General features: G+C 37.6%; 1 protein-coding gene across 1 annotated transcript in view; it reads left to right on the plus strand.

Moving 5' to 3' along the window:
* Positions 1-16,498, plus strand: part of LOC127579350 (mediator of RNA polymerase II transcription subunit 13-like) — a 167,422-nt gene that overhangs the window by 112,833 nt on the left and 38,091 nt on the right. Inside the window, 4 exon segments of the mRNA XM_052032086.1 lie at positions 1,539-1,724; positions 9,306-9,468; positions 11,300-11,401; positions 14,426-15,157. Of these exon segments, the coding sequence (XP_051888046.1) occupies positions 1,539-1,724; positions 9,306-9,468; positions 11,300-11,401; positions 14,426-15,157 (1,183 nt within the window).

Raw genomic sequence — 16,498 nt, forward strand, 5'->3', positions numbered from 1 at the left:
ATAAAGAGACCAATACTGCACATAATACTTGATGTGGTCTCACTAATGTTTTATATAACTAATTATAACATCCCCTAGTTTTGTGCTCAGTTCCTGTAAAAAATAAATGATAGCATTCTGTTAGCTTTCCCAATCACTTGCTGTGCCTGCATACTAGACTATTATGAATCAAGCACTGAAATGCCCCAGGTTGCTCTGTATCTCAAAGCTCTGAAGACACCATTTATGCCTTCTCATTTTTTCCTGCCAAGTTGGATAAACACATATTTCCCCACATTATTCTCCATTTGCCAAATCTTTGCCCACTCAGTTAACTTATTTGTATCATTTTGCGGTCTTCTGATCTTCTCTTTATGGTTTACTTTCCTACCTATTTTTTGTGTCACCACCAAATTTACCAAGAAATTGATTAAACGTGATTTTCCTTTCACAGAACCATATTGAATTTGCTTGAATACTTAGGAAAAAGGGACAGTCAGCATCCACTGGAAGGATCATTTTGAGAAAATCCTCAAATATAACTGTGTCTTTGACATAAGTGTCCTCAATTCCATCCCACAGCAAACTATCTTATCCAGCTTTGCCACCAACTCAGTCCAACTAATTGTTGAAAACAGCTACGCCATCTGACCTTGGAAGCAATTATCATCCCTATTGAGATTCTAAAACTTGGCAAGGGGGAATGTCAGTCACAAATTCACAATGTATGCAAAGAGGACAACATGCCAGGGAACTGGAGATGCCATCATCATGACCAACTTCAAGTAATGAGGAATCAAAATGCAGAAACTGCAGAGACAGGAGACACGAGACTACAGATGCTTGAATCTGGAGCAACAAGCAATCTGCCAGAGGAACTCAGTGGGTTGAGCAGCATCTGTGGGAGAAAATAAATTGTTGACATTTTGGTTGGAAACCCTGCATCGGGACGTGATTCAGGGTTTTGACCCGAAATGCCGAGCATTTTAGAGGTGGATGACTCCATTGGGTGGAGTTAGCATTCCCTGCTCACTCCTTCCCAGTTGTGCTTTTCTGGACAGTTGTGTCTCAGCCTGATCTTCCTGGGTGACTTCAATGCCTGGATCAGTCATAAGTTATTGCTGAATTCACAAATGTCAATATTTTGTTGAATATTCTGCATTTGAACTGGGATAATATTTGGTTCATTCCTGCAGTGGCAGAAAGGCTTCTGCCTATGATATTAGCTTTGGAGTTATATGAAAAATAAACTTGAAAATTCATTTAATGTTGACTTTGAAACCTGCAGTATAGTGCAATCTGTTTAATAACAGGTAATGCAAATTTAGAATTTTATGTGACATGAAAAGGTTGGAAGAGATCTATAATGTATTTTCTGAAATGGTAAGGGTGACATCTTTTAAGAGTTGAACATAGCTTGATCACCAGCAAAGAACAGGATTTCTTAAATTTATTACATTAAGTTTACGTTGGAGTTGAAGTTGACATGTGGTTGCCTCAAATGTATTTTAATACTTCCATGTATTTTGTAATGATTATGGTCTTTTATATTTCTGTAGGTGGTGTTAGAATGGTATACCCATCAGCTTTTGTGCTGATTCCTCAGGGGGATATCCCAATAATTTCAAATGCTGCTACTGCAGGAGGTCATACGAATCCAGCACAAGGACCAGGAAGTGTGAAAGACACCAATAGCTGTGGATTGCCACTTACGCCACCCACCTCTCCTGAGCAGACCATAATAGGTATGCTTCCCACATGTAGTCATTATAGACTCTCTAGCCTTTGTATCTAGCAGTAAATATACATATTAGGACCTGCAGGAGACAGCTTGGCGCTCAAGCCTGCTTCACCATTTAGTAAGATTGTGGCTGATATAATTGTAATCTCAACATTCTCTACCCACAGTAACTTTTCACCTCTTCCTTTCATAGATTTATCTACCTCAAAAATATTAAACTGCTTCCACTGCCCTTCTAAGGAAGAGAATTCCAAAGACCAAGGACCCTGTGAGAGAAAAGGTTTTGCCCCATATCTCTCTCGCTTGGACAACCCCTAATTTTTAAATGGTGATCCCTCATTCTAGATTCTCCCACATCCACCCTGTTGAGAATGCTCATGTTCTTGTGTTTTTATCAAGTCTCTATTCATTCTTTTAAACTCTGATAGATACAAGTCAAGGACCCCCTGCCTATTCAAGGTATCGATCGAGTAAACTTTCTCTGAACTGCTTTCAACACATTTGCATCCTTGGAAAAGGAGACTCCATACGTGGTCATAGTCACAGAGAGATGCAGCATGGAAAAAGGCCCTTCAGTCCACTGAATCCATGCTGACTGTCGACCACCCACCCACCCTAGTCTGACATTATTCTCCCTACATCAACACCTTCCCACCCGCCCCCCCCCCCCCCCCACTCCCCCCACCGCCCCCCAATACTCTACCACTCATCTACACTCTAGGGGCAATCTGCAGTGGCCAATTAACCTACTGACCAGCATGTTTTTGGGACATGCTGAAGACAGCACCTGAGGTCAGGATTGAACCCAGACCTCTAGCACTGTGTGGAAGCAGCTCAACTAACTGTGCCACTGTGCCGCCCAATACAATGTATAAGTGAAGCATAACCTCCCTACTTTGGTATTCAATTCCCTTTTCAATAAATAACATTGTTCTATTAGCTTTCCTAATGACTTACATTAACAGCATGCTCACCTTTTGCAAATCATTCACTGGGCCACCCTGATCACTGCACATTTCAGACATCTGCAATCTCTCACTTTTAGATAATGTGCTTCTTTGCTATTTTGTCTTTCAAGACAGGCATTTTCCCACATTACATGCCATTTTCAAGGTTGTTGTCTGATTGTCAACCTATCCATATCACTTCGTATTCTCGTGTCCTCTTCACAACTTGCTTTACTATCTTTTTGTCCTCGGCAAAGTTAACTGTTACTGTCAAAGCTTCATCCAAGTAATTTATATAATAAAATTGTAAAAAGCTGAGGTCACAGTTGCAACACTGTGGCACACCACTTGTTGCATTTTTCCAACCAGGAAAAAAATAACTTTGACAACTGTTTTCATTTAGTCAGAAAAGCTTTTATCCTCATCAATATGTTACCTCCTGCATATGATGAGTTTTTATTTTTCACAATCTTTTATGCGGCACCTCATCACATGCTTTCTGGAAATATAAAAATAATATCCTACAGTTCCACTTTATCCACAGCATATGTTAACACTTCAAAGAACCCCAATAAATTGTGATAGCTTAGTTATTAAATGAAATTCAAAGTTATTAATTGTTGCAGGAAAGATACTGAAAGCAATTCTGATGTCTAGCATAAGCCCACCTACAAAGTTATTAGTGAGATTTCAAGTTCATTTGTTTGGTTTAGTGAAACAAGACTGATATTTTTACTTGCTACCAAGTATGTTCCATTTCCACTTATTTTTTTATTTCTTGCTCGTTTTCTATTTGTTTTATTTACATTTCTTGCTCGTTTGTGGTCTATTTGTTTTATTTACATTGTTTCTCTTCTAATTTTGCATGTGCATCATATTTTGAATGTTTGAGCAAATTCATTTGCACGGTACGGCACGGTAGCGTAGCGGTTAGCGCGACGCTATTACAGCGCCAGCGATCGGGGTTCAATTCCCGTCGCTGTCTGTAAGGAGTTTGTGCATTCTCCCATGTCTGCGTGGGTTTCCTCTGGGTGCTCTGGTTTCCTCCCACATTGCAAAGACGTACGGGTAGGTTAATTTGGGTTTAAAATGGGCGGCACGGACTTGTTGGGCCGGAAGGGCCCGTTACCACGCTGTAAATAAAATTTTAAAAAATTTAATTTAATTACAGCTTTTCCAATTAAGAAACACACTTGTCGGTAACGTGTCCCATTTGCTTTTGAACATAGAACAATACAGTATAGCAACAGGCCCTTTGGCCCAACATGTCATTGCTGACCATGATACCAATATAACGAATCCCAACTGCCTGCATGTGGTCTGTATCCCTCTTTTCCCTCCTTGTTCATTTGTCGAGCTGTCTCTTAAATGTTGCTGTCGCATCTGCTTCTGCCATCTTCCCTGGCAGCGTGTTCCAGGCAGCTACCATTCTCTGTATATTTAAAAGAAAAACTCGCCTCGCAAATCTCTTTTAAACTTGCCCCCTCACCTTAAACCTATGCCTCCAGTATTTGACATTTCCACCCTGTGAAAAGGATTCCGACAATCTACCCTGTCCATGTCACTCATAATTTTAGGATTCCATTAGGTTGCCCCTCAACCTCCGATGCTCTGGAGAAAATAATCCAACTCTCCTTATAGCTAATACTCTCCAATTCAGGCATTATCCTGCTGAACCACTTCTGCACCCTCTCCAAGGCCTCCTCATCTTTTCTGTAATGCGGCAAGCAGAATACGCACGGTACTCCACAGGTGGCCTAAGTTTTATACAACTGCAAAATGACTTCCTGATGTCTATATGCAAATCCCTGACTGATGAAGGTAAACATGCTATGTGCTGCGTCGACCACCCTATCTACTTGTGATGCCATTTTCAGGAGAACACATTGGTGGGGAGAGTGGTTCACTGACATGTCAATCATTCATCTTGCTAAAATATTCATGTTGTGAACAAATATTTCCATTGATTCATTTAAGATGGTGCAAACTCAACACTTGGATACTTTTGCAAAATAAGCAGTCAATTTAATGTTGTAGGATAGAGGCACATCAGGAAAACAGCTGAATGATGAATCTTGATGTTGAAGACTTTGAGCATTTAATGCTAACTTGGGTGTTCAAGCATGGAAAAATTGACAACAACTGATTATTGTGTGGACTTACGTTACTCATTCACTTCTTGACATTTTTGGATTGTTCCAGCCGGTTCCTCTATTAGTTAACATTAATTTCTCGGATTTATCTAAGATTTGGGATGAAAAACTGGTGATTATCCTAAGATTATTCTGATCGTAAAAGATTCTGCTTTAATGACTTGCCTTTTTCTGTGGATAAACCCATCAGAATTCTACGCAGACACGATTCCAGTTTCATCCATATATTCAATTTTTGTTTTGAAGTTATCTGCGAACTTCACAATATTTTAAAATTAACATTTAAAAAATGTAAATAAAAGAAAGGTTGTTCCCTTGGTTCCAAATTCCTTTTGGAATTAACTTGTAGTTCGGGGATAGATTATTTCAGACTTAAATATTCAAACTATCTATCAACAAAATTGAGATGGGACTTGAATTTCAGTTTTTATTGAAAAATATATGATTATGTTCCTACTAAAGGACATATAGTTGAAAATAGTAAATATTTGACGTGGCTTGTTCTTTGGAGCCAACGGTTTTTTAAATTCCCACCTTAATTTAATTAATTTAAATGTGCTATTTTATTTCATTTGTTTTACTCTGTAGCAATTTTGTATAAAATAAGTTTATTTTCCTGTACCCAAATTTTAGAAAATTATACACTTGTGGCATGCAAGTTTAATTTTTAAAGGAATATTTTACATGTCAATTTGTTGTTAACATGTGACTATTTATAGTGGTATATGAAATGCCACAAATTCCACCAATTTATAAGAACCTTTATCAGATTTTTTTGTTGACAGTGTTTATTCAGATTATTTATGAACTTTTAGCTCCCCCTAATGATGCAATTTAGCAATATCATTTGTTTCACAGCTTATTCTATTTCTGCTTATTTTAAGTGGTTTCATGAAAATTGACTTGCCTTTTTTTTTGCTTCCTAATTTAAACTGAATCTTGTATGATCATCTGAAGACTAGTAATTCGTTATACTGTTTGAACTTAGATATGCAGGATAATTTTTGAGGTAAATTTATCATCAATGATTGCACAAATGGAAGGCTGAACTGAGCAGTTTCCTTTTCAAAATTAGAAATTAAAAATTATTTTTGTTTACAATGCACTATTCGATTTGAATACTAAATACCTGAATTATCAGTTAGCATTTCGTGGTATTCCACTTTTTTTTCTTTAAAAAAGTATCTTTATCTTCAATGTTGGAACATCCATGTTGTGGAATTTTTTTGTCCTTTTATCATGCTCATTTAAATTAGGTATTGTTTGCCAAATGTAGACTGAAGCTACCTTGGCTCAACTTTAACAATCTAATTTGCCAGTTAAGCATGTTAATTCATCCAATATGAATTTCTTCATTTATCACTTTGAAATTTCAGAGAACCCCTCAGATTAAATGAGCATTGGCATTTTTTTTTGTGAAAAACTACAACTATTAGGTCCTAAATTTATTCCAATCAAAGTAGTCTCAGGCAGGATCTAGAGAGAGCAGAGACTGGGAAAACATGCCCAATTATCCTAATCTTGGTTCAAAACCAAGTATTTAAGATTATCTTTGTTAATTGAGTGTGTGCCCAGGAGCTCTTAAATTTACTTTTTAAAAATAAATCAAAAATAAAAACAATTATTTGATCATGTTTTTATGGTTCATCATTTGTATTTTTGTATAAAGTAGATAAAATTTAGTTCAAAAATAGTTGTCAAGAGCAGTGTAGTATTATAACTGTTGACTTGTTTAAAAGAAGGTAGGTGCATTCACTTTGGCAATAAAATTAAGTCATTAAGCTCTTCGGTGTATCGCTTCAAAGAAAATTTTCCCCTTTGCCTCATACGTTTGAAGAAATGAAATGGAGGTGACCTGACAGAACACTTGAGTTATTTTGCAAAGTTTGTTAATGGGGAAGCAAGATTTGTTTAGGAAAGGAAGTTGTTGGCACAATTGTAGTAATGGATTGTTGGTAGTCAAAATAAATGCTTTGACAGAGTCCTAAAATTCTTGGTGTCATTTCATGCCAGAAAACTATTTACACACAACTTTGAATGTTACTAGTTTGATTTACAGATAACTTGATAGAAGGATCAGATATTTCTCCTATTTTAATTTCTAAATATAACTGTGGGCAATTGCATGGTCCAGTTATTCTAACTTCCTAGAACAAGTATTTTAAACAAGACTTTCCACCATGTACTTCAAAGTGACCGCACATTGTAATTAATAGTAGATTGTATTCTCAAAGTAATAGTTGAAAGATATTTAAAAATTGTGATATTTTGTATTACTTTATTACTTTACATTGACCAGAACATGATCTGTGTTTGAAAATGAACCAACATTGCTTCTCATTTTGCAATGCTGAATTACTGTTTCAAGATCTGAATGTCTTTTTCAGCAGGATTTGTAGGTTCAATCGGCACCTAAATTGTGCACAGAATCTAGAATTGTGTTTTTAAATGCAAAGCTGAAAAGGTCCGTGTATGGCCTCTAGTGGCAGAACTCAGATATGCCACTTTTCATTTTGTTCCACAGTGATGTTGATGAAGTGGAATTTTCTTCAGGTCTTCATGTAGGGTCTCAACCCAAAACGTTGACTGTCCCTTTGCCTCAACAGATGCTACTTGGCTTGCTGAGTTCTTCCAGCAGTTTTTTTTTCCTCCAGCTATCCTTGTTTATAAGGTTTAATACAGTCAAAAATATTAAAGTATATTAGAAAATCAAATTCCCAGAATTACAAGTCATCCCCAGGTTACAGCAGGGATCCATTCCTGTGAACTGTTAGTGACCCAAACAGTTCAAGTCATAAATGCAGCCACAAACTGAGTTCCCAGGCGGCAGAAGATGCCTGAAGCCTCACGGCAGCTGGCAAATCCATACCGCTGGTCTCTCAAACGCTCAATCAGGTGGTACATAAGTTGGGCATTTGTAAGCTGGGAGGACCTGTATGTAAAATTGTCAATAAGTAAATGCTCAAAAAATGACAAAAAAATGATCTTATAAATTCTGCAATAAGATAGTGATATTTTGAGTGATATACAAAGAAAATTTGCAGGAAATGTGGGGACCTTTCTTTAAAAGTGCATGATTATCATTGGGCATAATTTCTGGAAAACTCAGGAGCATACTCGTCTGAAAACACTCTGAAATCATTCATTTGCCAAGAAAATTCTCGTTCCATTCTCTAATATCTGCAGCACAATATCTTTCTAGGCTATTAAGTTTTTATTTTGCTGCTTTGATTTGATGACATCTTTTATGGCTCCAGGTGAAAGTTCAAATGTTAAACATGTTACGAACCAGCAACAAAAACACACCGAGTCATGATTTGGTGTTAAAAACTATTTTATTAATCACTACTTATGATAATACGTAAAATAAAAGTATAAATGTTAGTATGTTAAAATTCAAAAATGTTAAACCTTGAACATTAACCCCAAAAACTAAACTCTTCGTGTGTGTGTGTGTGGCAAAGTCCCAAACTCCAAGTTCAGAAATGGTTCTTAAAGTTCAGTTCCGCAAGCCATAAGGTGAAACATGAGCAAGGGCTTCTTCAACAACCACCGTTGTCTGAAGATAAGACGTAGATGTAGAGAAACATCGAGAGAGTAATTACGAAGTCCAAATGTTCCACGATGGAACCCAAACGACACTTCAGTGTTTACTCGGTAGTGACTTCCTCACCCCGAAAAGCATCCGAATCGTGGTCGTCCACACAAATATACCCGTTTCCTTCTACAGGTCAGCAACAAAGTGAACTCCACCGGATTACTTCCAATTTCCATACATGGATTTCAGTGGCAGACACAGTTATTGTTTCTCATCCATCGATAGAGAAACTAGCAAGCTAGTGTCTTTCTCCCTTCTCTCTCTCTCTCTCTCTCCCCCCCCCTTCTTCTGACCTCTTCAACAACGTCATTACGTCCTTTATCTTCTGTTGACGTAAGCAGGCCACACACACACACACACACACACACACACACACACACACACACACACACACACACACACACACTCTATCTTAAAGGGACTTTCACCGAGTCCGTAACAAACATGTAAAAATGTTTCAAAGATGATACTTAGCTGAACGGAATTATTAAATGTCTTTGAGAGTTTCTTCACAGTTCTTGAATATTCCTGGTTTGATTGGCTAGCACTGGTTCAGGTTTCAGTGTTTTTGATGTTCTGTCAAGAAAAATAGAAACAATCTGTTCAGGGAAGCTTAAACCCAAGTCCTTCAGTTTGGCAAGATTGGCAAAGTTCCAATTGATTAAAAACCTGCTGAGTTGCAGGCAAATTGTACTTTACCAGCAAGGTTGACAAGTTATGCTAGTGATTTTCCTGTCGGTTTATGTTTGTTTTAGTTTAGATGCTTCCATGGACAGTTGTGGCAAGTTTTATGCTTAAACAGGAATAAGATTAACACTACTTGTGGTCTATTGCAAAGATTGTCGGTTGCTTGTTGTCAATACACTTTCATACTTTTTTTTGTAAAGCAGGTGATGGGATTGTGCAGGCTGTTGTCAGTCATGTGAGTGGACAAGAAGGAGCTGTAAACTCAACAAGCCCAAAACATTCTGGTAAAATTCCTCCAAAAGTAACTAATCAGATGGTTCAGAAAGTCTGGAAAGAATGCAATTTGAACAAGACACAACTAAAGTAAGTTTAAATGACTATGATTTGATTTTGAACTGTAGAACACTTATGTTCACGATTCCATTCATAACCTTGGAACTTCCTGCAATTTTGATTGCAATTTGACATTCCTTCCTAATAGGCATGTTGCAAAACACTGAAATGATGCACTTGTTAAGTATGCATGTAAATAGCTATATGTCTCCTGCTATTTGCTATTCTGTTTCCTCGTGAGTGCTACCTCACATTCAGCAGTTTCATTTTACTAATGTTTTCAGCATGCCTGTTAGTAATTTTAAGAGTCTCATTTCCCCATACTCCTCCTTGACTTAGTTTAACTTGTATTTAATTTTTATCATAACTGCAAGTTGCTTCAGGCCTTTTCTATGCATGTTTTACTCACATTCATTTTTCATTTATCTGCGGCATTCAGAAACTTTAAGTGGGCTCCTTTTTAATCTGCATCGTTATATTCCTTTAGCAAAATTCTAAAGTTTATCTGTAGTACTGTGCACCAGTTCCTCTTCATTCTAGCCTTAACTTGCTAACCTTTAGTCATTCTAAAATTTATCATACTTATCTGCTACCTTTTTGTTTTAGTGCCAATTTTCCACAAACAATTAGATCTAGTGGTGACTTCTTAGCATGCAGCCATTGTGCTTGATTCAGAATTCCTGCACATTACAGTAATTCTGTACTATTTACCCTCTTTGCTACCTTCCTGTGTTGACAAATGGAGAATTAAAATCTTATAGCTTCATCTATTTCTCCCCCCCCCACTGATCAATATGCAGATTTCATTAGTTCTTCCACATCGTATATTGACCTTGCACCCCCTGTTCTCTATTCTGACCCCCTATGAAACAGTAGAATCTAATGTGCTGCTTTTCCTTGTCTATCCAGTTTACAGCCATTTCCTTAGTGCTGTTAAAACTACGTTTGCTGCTGTTTTTCACATGGCACCTTTGAAATTATGCTTTTAATGTTAACTATAAATGCGGAAAACACTGGAAATACTCCGTAGGTTTGGAGAAATAGTTAAGGTTAACTTTTGTCAGGATTGACGATCTTATGTTTTGTATTTGTATTTCTTTGCATTTCTTTTTGTGCTAGCAGATAAACTAACCTGGTCGGTCGGAAGTGCATGTACACTTCGAACCAAATTGTTCAGGGCAAGACAGAGGTAGCTTTTGCCTGCACCTGAATCAGATTTGATGTTTGTTATTGAAGCTCAAGTCAATTAACTTGGCACAACAAATGATAAGGATACTAGTTTTTAATAATTCAATACTTTGTCTCATTTATTGTCCATACCCTTAAGGGAGTGTTGGGCACTTAGTTAGAAAAATGTATTTTTATATCTCTCTTTTTTGAATAAAAGATGTCCAGTAACAGGAAATTTTGATGTGGGGACTATTGTCATTTTCTGGGCATAAACCTACCCAATCGGGACTTTATGCTTCTATTGACTGCCTTATGTGGGCAGTTTCATTTAAAATGATTAGAGAGATTGTCCCACATCTTTTTGTCTTTGTTTGGCAAAGTTGATTTTCAATCGAGGGTACTCAAAAGCAAATGCACTCTATATTTCGGTATTTTTCCATGAAGAAAAGTCCTGTTGTCGCACTTTATTTTTCTGCTTAGTAAAGGAATGAACAAATACAGAAAAATTTTTTTAACTTTTATAAGATGTACACTGGTAAAAGAAGACAGTACTTATAGGAATGAAATGTTTATCTTGTAAGTATTCAACTGACATTAACCTTCAGCAAGGGCATTGATTTGTGAAGTTGAATATTTGAAGAGAGATTAATAAGATAACTGACTTGTCTTTTTTAAAACGGGTGTATAAAAGAAGACATTCAACTAGTGAAAATTCTGAGGAAGAGGTAGCCAGCAATGCTGCTGCTTGGGATTTTACAGAACCTGGCCAAAGAGTCAATTGTTCTTGTTCAAGGTAAGATATTTTGAAACTAACAAATCATACATTGCTCTGCTCATGAATGATCTAACGTTTTCCATACTTAATTTTCTACTTGAGTATTGGTTTACAGTGAACATATGTGAACGCATAATCAGGATTCCTTTCGTCCTCCGCCCCCCGCCCCCCACTGAAGTCCAAACACCAAATAAAAGCTTCAAGTTAGATGGGTGAGGGTAGCCTGTCAAATTGATATTCCTAACTATCCAAACTCCCCTTTCCCACCTCAGATGCATCCTTTGTTTGTTAATTAATGATAGAAAATGAGTCATGCAAAGAATGATAGTCAAGGAAACCTTTTCTTCCTTCTCTCTTCATCTCACCCTTTCTCTTACCAAACTTCTTTGAGGAGGATCACAATGGGAAGTCACCATCTAAGGTCAATGAGTTTGGGCCTCGGGCAAACGTGGGGTTCAGATTTTTCCACTCTGTTTTGAAGATAAATGCTGAACTTTTAAAAGCGTCTTCATCTGTCAAGTATTGCATAATTTATACATAGTACGTATTGTGAACAGTGAATATCTACGTTTGATTTTTGGCCTGCCTAGAGCAACTAAACTTTACCCAGAAAGAACTGAGTTACTTATTCATTTAGCTTTCACATTATACTTCATTGGTTTTGTAAGTTTGTCAAGGTGATATTTTAGTAAAACTGACAAGTAAAATCATTAAAGGTTATGAAAACGCAGTAGATGTTATGAGCAGTGACATATTTGTACCAACTTTCTTGGTCTCCTCTTCCCAGAAGAGTAGTCATTTGATATTGTGGATCATATAAAAATATAATCCACAATAGTCAAATGAATACTCTTCTGGGAGAAAAGTAGTCATTTGACTCTTGTGGATCATACTTTGCCCAGTAATCAAGACAATGAGAATGCAGTTAACTTTTTTTAATGTTGACAGCCAAGAATACTACCTTTGTGTATTTTTGAAAATTTCCAGTTTTTTTTTCACCAACTGTCAGTTGGCATGAAACCATAGAGAGTTCTGCAATTCTTTCTGGAAATGCCTTGCCAAATATTAGAAATTCTCTTGCCCATTTTACTGTACTTCCGCCTGTGTTTGGCATGGATCAGTTAACAATCCGTCAAGGCCTAATGTGTGCTGATACTCCAGAGCTGGCATGAGAGTATATTCTCACAATCTGTTTGTTAGGAAACTATAATGGTGGAATGTCCTTCATGTAAATTTCTTCTGACAAAACGTAAAAGCCCTGCATCTTTATTCCAAGTCTTATATTGGTAGCACATTGAGTGAAGGCACTGAGTTGTTCTTATCTCAACTTTTCATCTTATATTTGAAAGAACTAGATTGAATACCATCATGGAATAATCAGATTTGCAAGAGGATCTAGAGTGAATCTTTTGATTTGACAGTTAATTCCTCTTGGGATTTTACTCTGTTCCTAATTAAATTTGTAGATTTCTCTGAGCTTTAGTTTCCCATTTTAAAAAAAAATTCGCTGTATCTCCCAGCCCAGCATTAGCTGGGATTTAACCAGTTTGCATGTCTGGCATGGGCTTAAACTAGCAGCCACATCTTCCATTCTGTTGCTTGTTGCAGTTGTGCTGTTTCTGTGGGCTCCTATGCTTCTAATGGAGCAGTACAAACCTTTGCAGTCTTCCATCTGTCAGGCTGGGAAGCCTTCCCACTGAGACAGTACAGTTTCTCCAATTCATTTGAATGGGTCTGTTATTTGCTGGAAGAATGACGAGTGTTTATTTTCAGTTTTGAAGTCTTTTAATTGTTTACTTGTGTCCATTTTTTGGTGCTTTAAATAAAATTGTTGACTGTATTTTTAGCTTTTGACAGGTCCCCAGTGTTGTTGAATATTTGAAAATGTCAAAGACATTCACCAACATTCAATAACATTGACAGTGTGGATAGCTGATGAGCCTGTAAATGGGGCTTCATTAGCTATCAAAGCCATTTTTGAGTGAGTGTAGCAGGTTGTCTGTACTGAGTTAGGCCCTATGTTACACTCTAAATGCCAGGAGCTGGGCTACCAGTAGAAGAACATCTTGGAGCCATACTGAAACAACATGGTACAAGGGCAGGCTGCCAGTGATTTCTGGGCAACTGAAGGTATGCTCCATTATCTTGCAAGTTTTTATTTTGGCATAAGTGTATACCGTATTTTGTGGATTGGGATTGCAACTTGCTGTTGTTCACCAGTTCACAGCGAGCATATTGGCACTGCTGACCTCTCAACTGATTTGAAATACAGATCTTCAGAATCCTGCTAGCACTTTTTATTAATGCTGTGTTGATGTCCTTTATTTTGGTGATTACTAAATTGAAAATGCTAAATATCTACTGTAGATAAGCCATGTGGTTTGAAAAAGTATTTACCTTCAGTATTTCTTTGCAGTGGTTCCCTTGATTTCATTTCTGAGAGGTTGCTACTTTGACCTACTTCTCAAGTTGCTGTTTTGCTTCCATTGTAATTCAGAAGGGTCCAGTACGACATTCCTTATCAAAGAACCAAAAATGTGATTGAAAATGTCTTAACTTTCCTGCAATTCATTTTGTTTCTGTCGTATCTTTACTGCAGCAGTAATTTCATTCTTGGGTAACCTTCCCTCTTGGCTCAAACAATTTCATCTGTTTGTGGATGTTGAGCTTTCTGCAGAACAGCTGTCTAACTTTCAAGGAAATGAATAAGCATTTTGCCAATCCAATGAAGTATCTTACATTTGTTCATGCAGTTCATTATAATTAGAATTTATTGTTATGCCAACATAAAGAAATGGGTAATAAAATATATTGTGTAGTTTTTGTAATTCTTCAGTGTATTACTACTTCCTCAAGATTGAGACCTGTAGATTTTACTTCTCTACTACAAAAAGTTATTTATTCTTACACAAGGTTAACACCCAGTGTTGGCCTTGTTGATTTTTTTTGTTCTGACATGGTGCTGTCTGGACATGCTCTTGAAACAATATATTTGATTATTACTGAATATGCCCTCAGAACATTTTTATTTTTCATTTGCAGGCAAAAGCTTCTAAAGCAGCGAAGTGCAATGGGCACAAACCGACCACCATCCATTTCCCAGCCTGGCTTTAGTACTGGGCTTCCTTGTGCTTCCCTGCCATCGTCTGCCTCCTCTAAGCACAAGACAAATGAGAAGCAGGAAAAAGGAGATAAGCAACAGAAACGGCCTATGACTCCATTTCATCATCGACTGTCATTAACAGATGAGCTTTGTATGGAACAGGATCCTACAGGACAGAAGCTTGGATTAGTTGGCCTTGATGTCCCCTTAGAAATGCAAAACAACAGGAAATATGGCAAGCCAGCATCTGGGCCTCCAGGAAACCAGAGCAAGCCACTTAATTTGAATCCTATGGATTCACCACATTCTCCCATCTCTCCACTTCCACCAACTCTTAGCCCCCAACCAAGGGGTCCAGAAGCAGAAGGTTTGGAAGGAGCTCCTGTGCCCATCAATCCATTGCTGTACAGTAATGGTCTGGAACTTCAGGCAATTCCCAGTCTTGATGATAAGACTGGGCTTTTATCACAAAGACTACCACCAGTGCCGGAAGTCAGCGAGACAACTTTATATAATGGTATCGCTGCACAAAATTTGGAGTCTTCAGATAAAATCTCATGGCAGTGTTACAAAACTCTTTCCTGTGCAGAAAGAGAGTTCAGGCCACCAGAACTGCACTGTGACAGATGTGACAGCAAGATGGATAATCCAGATGGGTCAGCACTAAGACGGTAATGTTTGTATTTTAAAATTAATTGGTTTTTATTCGTGCTGCATCCAAAATTTTGAGGTGTTGCATTAAAGTGTGATTTGGATTTTTAAAATAGAAATCATTGCTGTTCCTGGCTTTTAAAATATTAATTGGTATGAAGTATATTGCGGTACTAACATGTTTTGTATTAGTTACAGTGGCATGCAAAAGTTTGCGCACACCTGGTCGAAATTTCTGTTACTGTGAATAGTTAAGTGAGTAGAAAATGAACTGATCTCCAAAAGTCAAAGTTAAAGATGAAACTTTCTTTTCAACATTTTAAGCAAGATTAGTGTATTATTTTTGATTTGTACAATTTTAGAGTGAAAAAGGGAAAGGAGCACCATGTAAAAGTTTGGGCACCCCAAGAGATTTGAGCTCTCAGATAACTTTTACCAAGGTCTCAGACCTTCATTAGCTTGTTAGGGCTATGGCTTGTTCACAGTCATCATTAGGAAAGGCCGGGGATGCAAATTTCAAAGCTTTATAAATACCCTGACTCCTCAAACCTTGTCCCAACAATCAGCAGTCACAAAGCAGGAGAAGGCTACAAGATGATAGCAAAGCGTTTTCAGGTAGCCATTTCCTCATTTCGTAATGTAATTAAGAAATGGCAGTTAACGAGAATGGTGGAGGTCAAGTTGAGGTCTGGAAGACCAAGAAAACTTTCTGAGAGAACTGCTGGTAGGATTGCTGGAAAGGCAAATCAAAACCCCCGTTTGACTTCAAAAGACCTTCAGGAAGATTTAGCAGACTGGAGTGGTGGTGCACTGTTCTGCTGTGCAGCGACACCTGCACAAATATGACCTTCATGGAAGAGTCATCAGAAGAAAACCTTTCCTGTGTCTTCACCACAAAATTCAGCATCAGAAGTTTGCAAAAGAACATCTGAACAAGCCTGATGCATTTTGGAAACAAGTCCTGTGGACTGATGAAGTTAAAATAGAACTTTTTGGCCGTAATGAGCAAAGGTATGCTTGGAGAAAAAGGGGTGCAGGATTTCATGAAAAGAACACCTCTTCAACTGTTAAGCACGGGGGTGGATCGATCATGTTTTGAGCTTGTGTTGCAGCCAGTGGCACGGGGAACATTTCACTGGTAGAGGGAAGAATGAATTCAATTAAATACCAGCAAATTCTGGAAGCAAACATCACACTGTCTATTTAAAACAAAAAGCTGAAGATGAAAAGAGGATGGCTTCTACAACAGGATAATGATCCTAAACACACCTCAAAATCCACAATGGACTACCTCAAGAGGCACAAGCTGAAGGTTTTGCCATGGCCCTCACAGTCCCATGACCTAAACGTCATCAAAAATC

The sequence above is a fragment of the Pristis pectinata genome, chromosome 17 (genome assembly GCF_009764475.1).
Source record: "Pristis pectinata isolate sPriPec2 chromosome 17, sPriPec2.1.pri, whole genome shotgun sequence".
Classification (NCBI taxonomy): Eukaryota; Metazoa; Chordata; class Chondrichthyes; order Rhinopristiformes; family Pristidae; genus Pristis; species Pristis pectinata.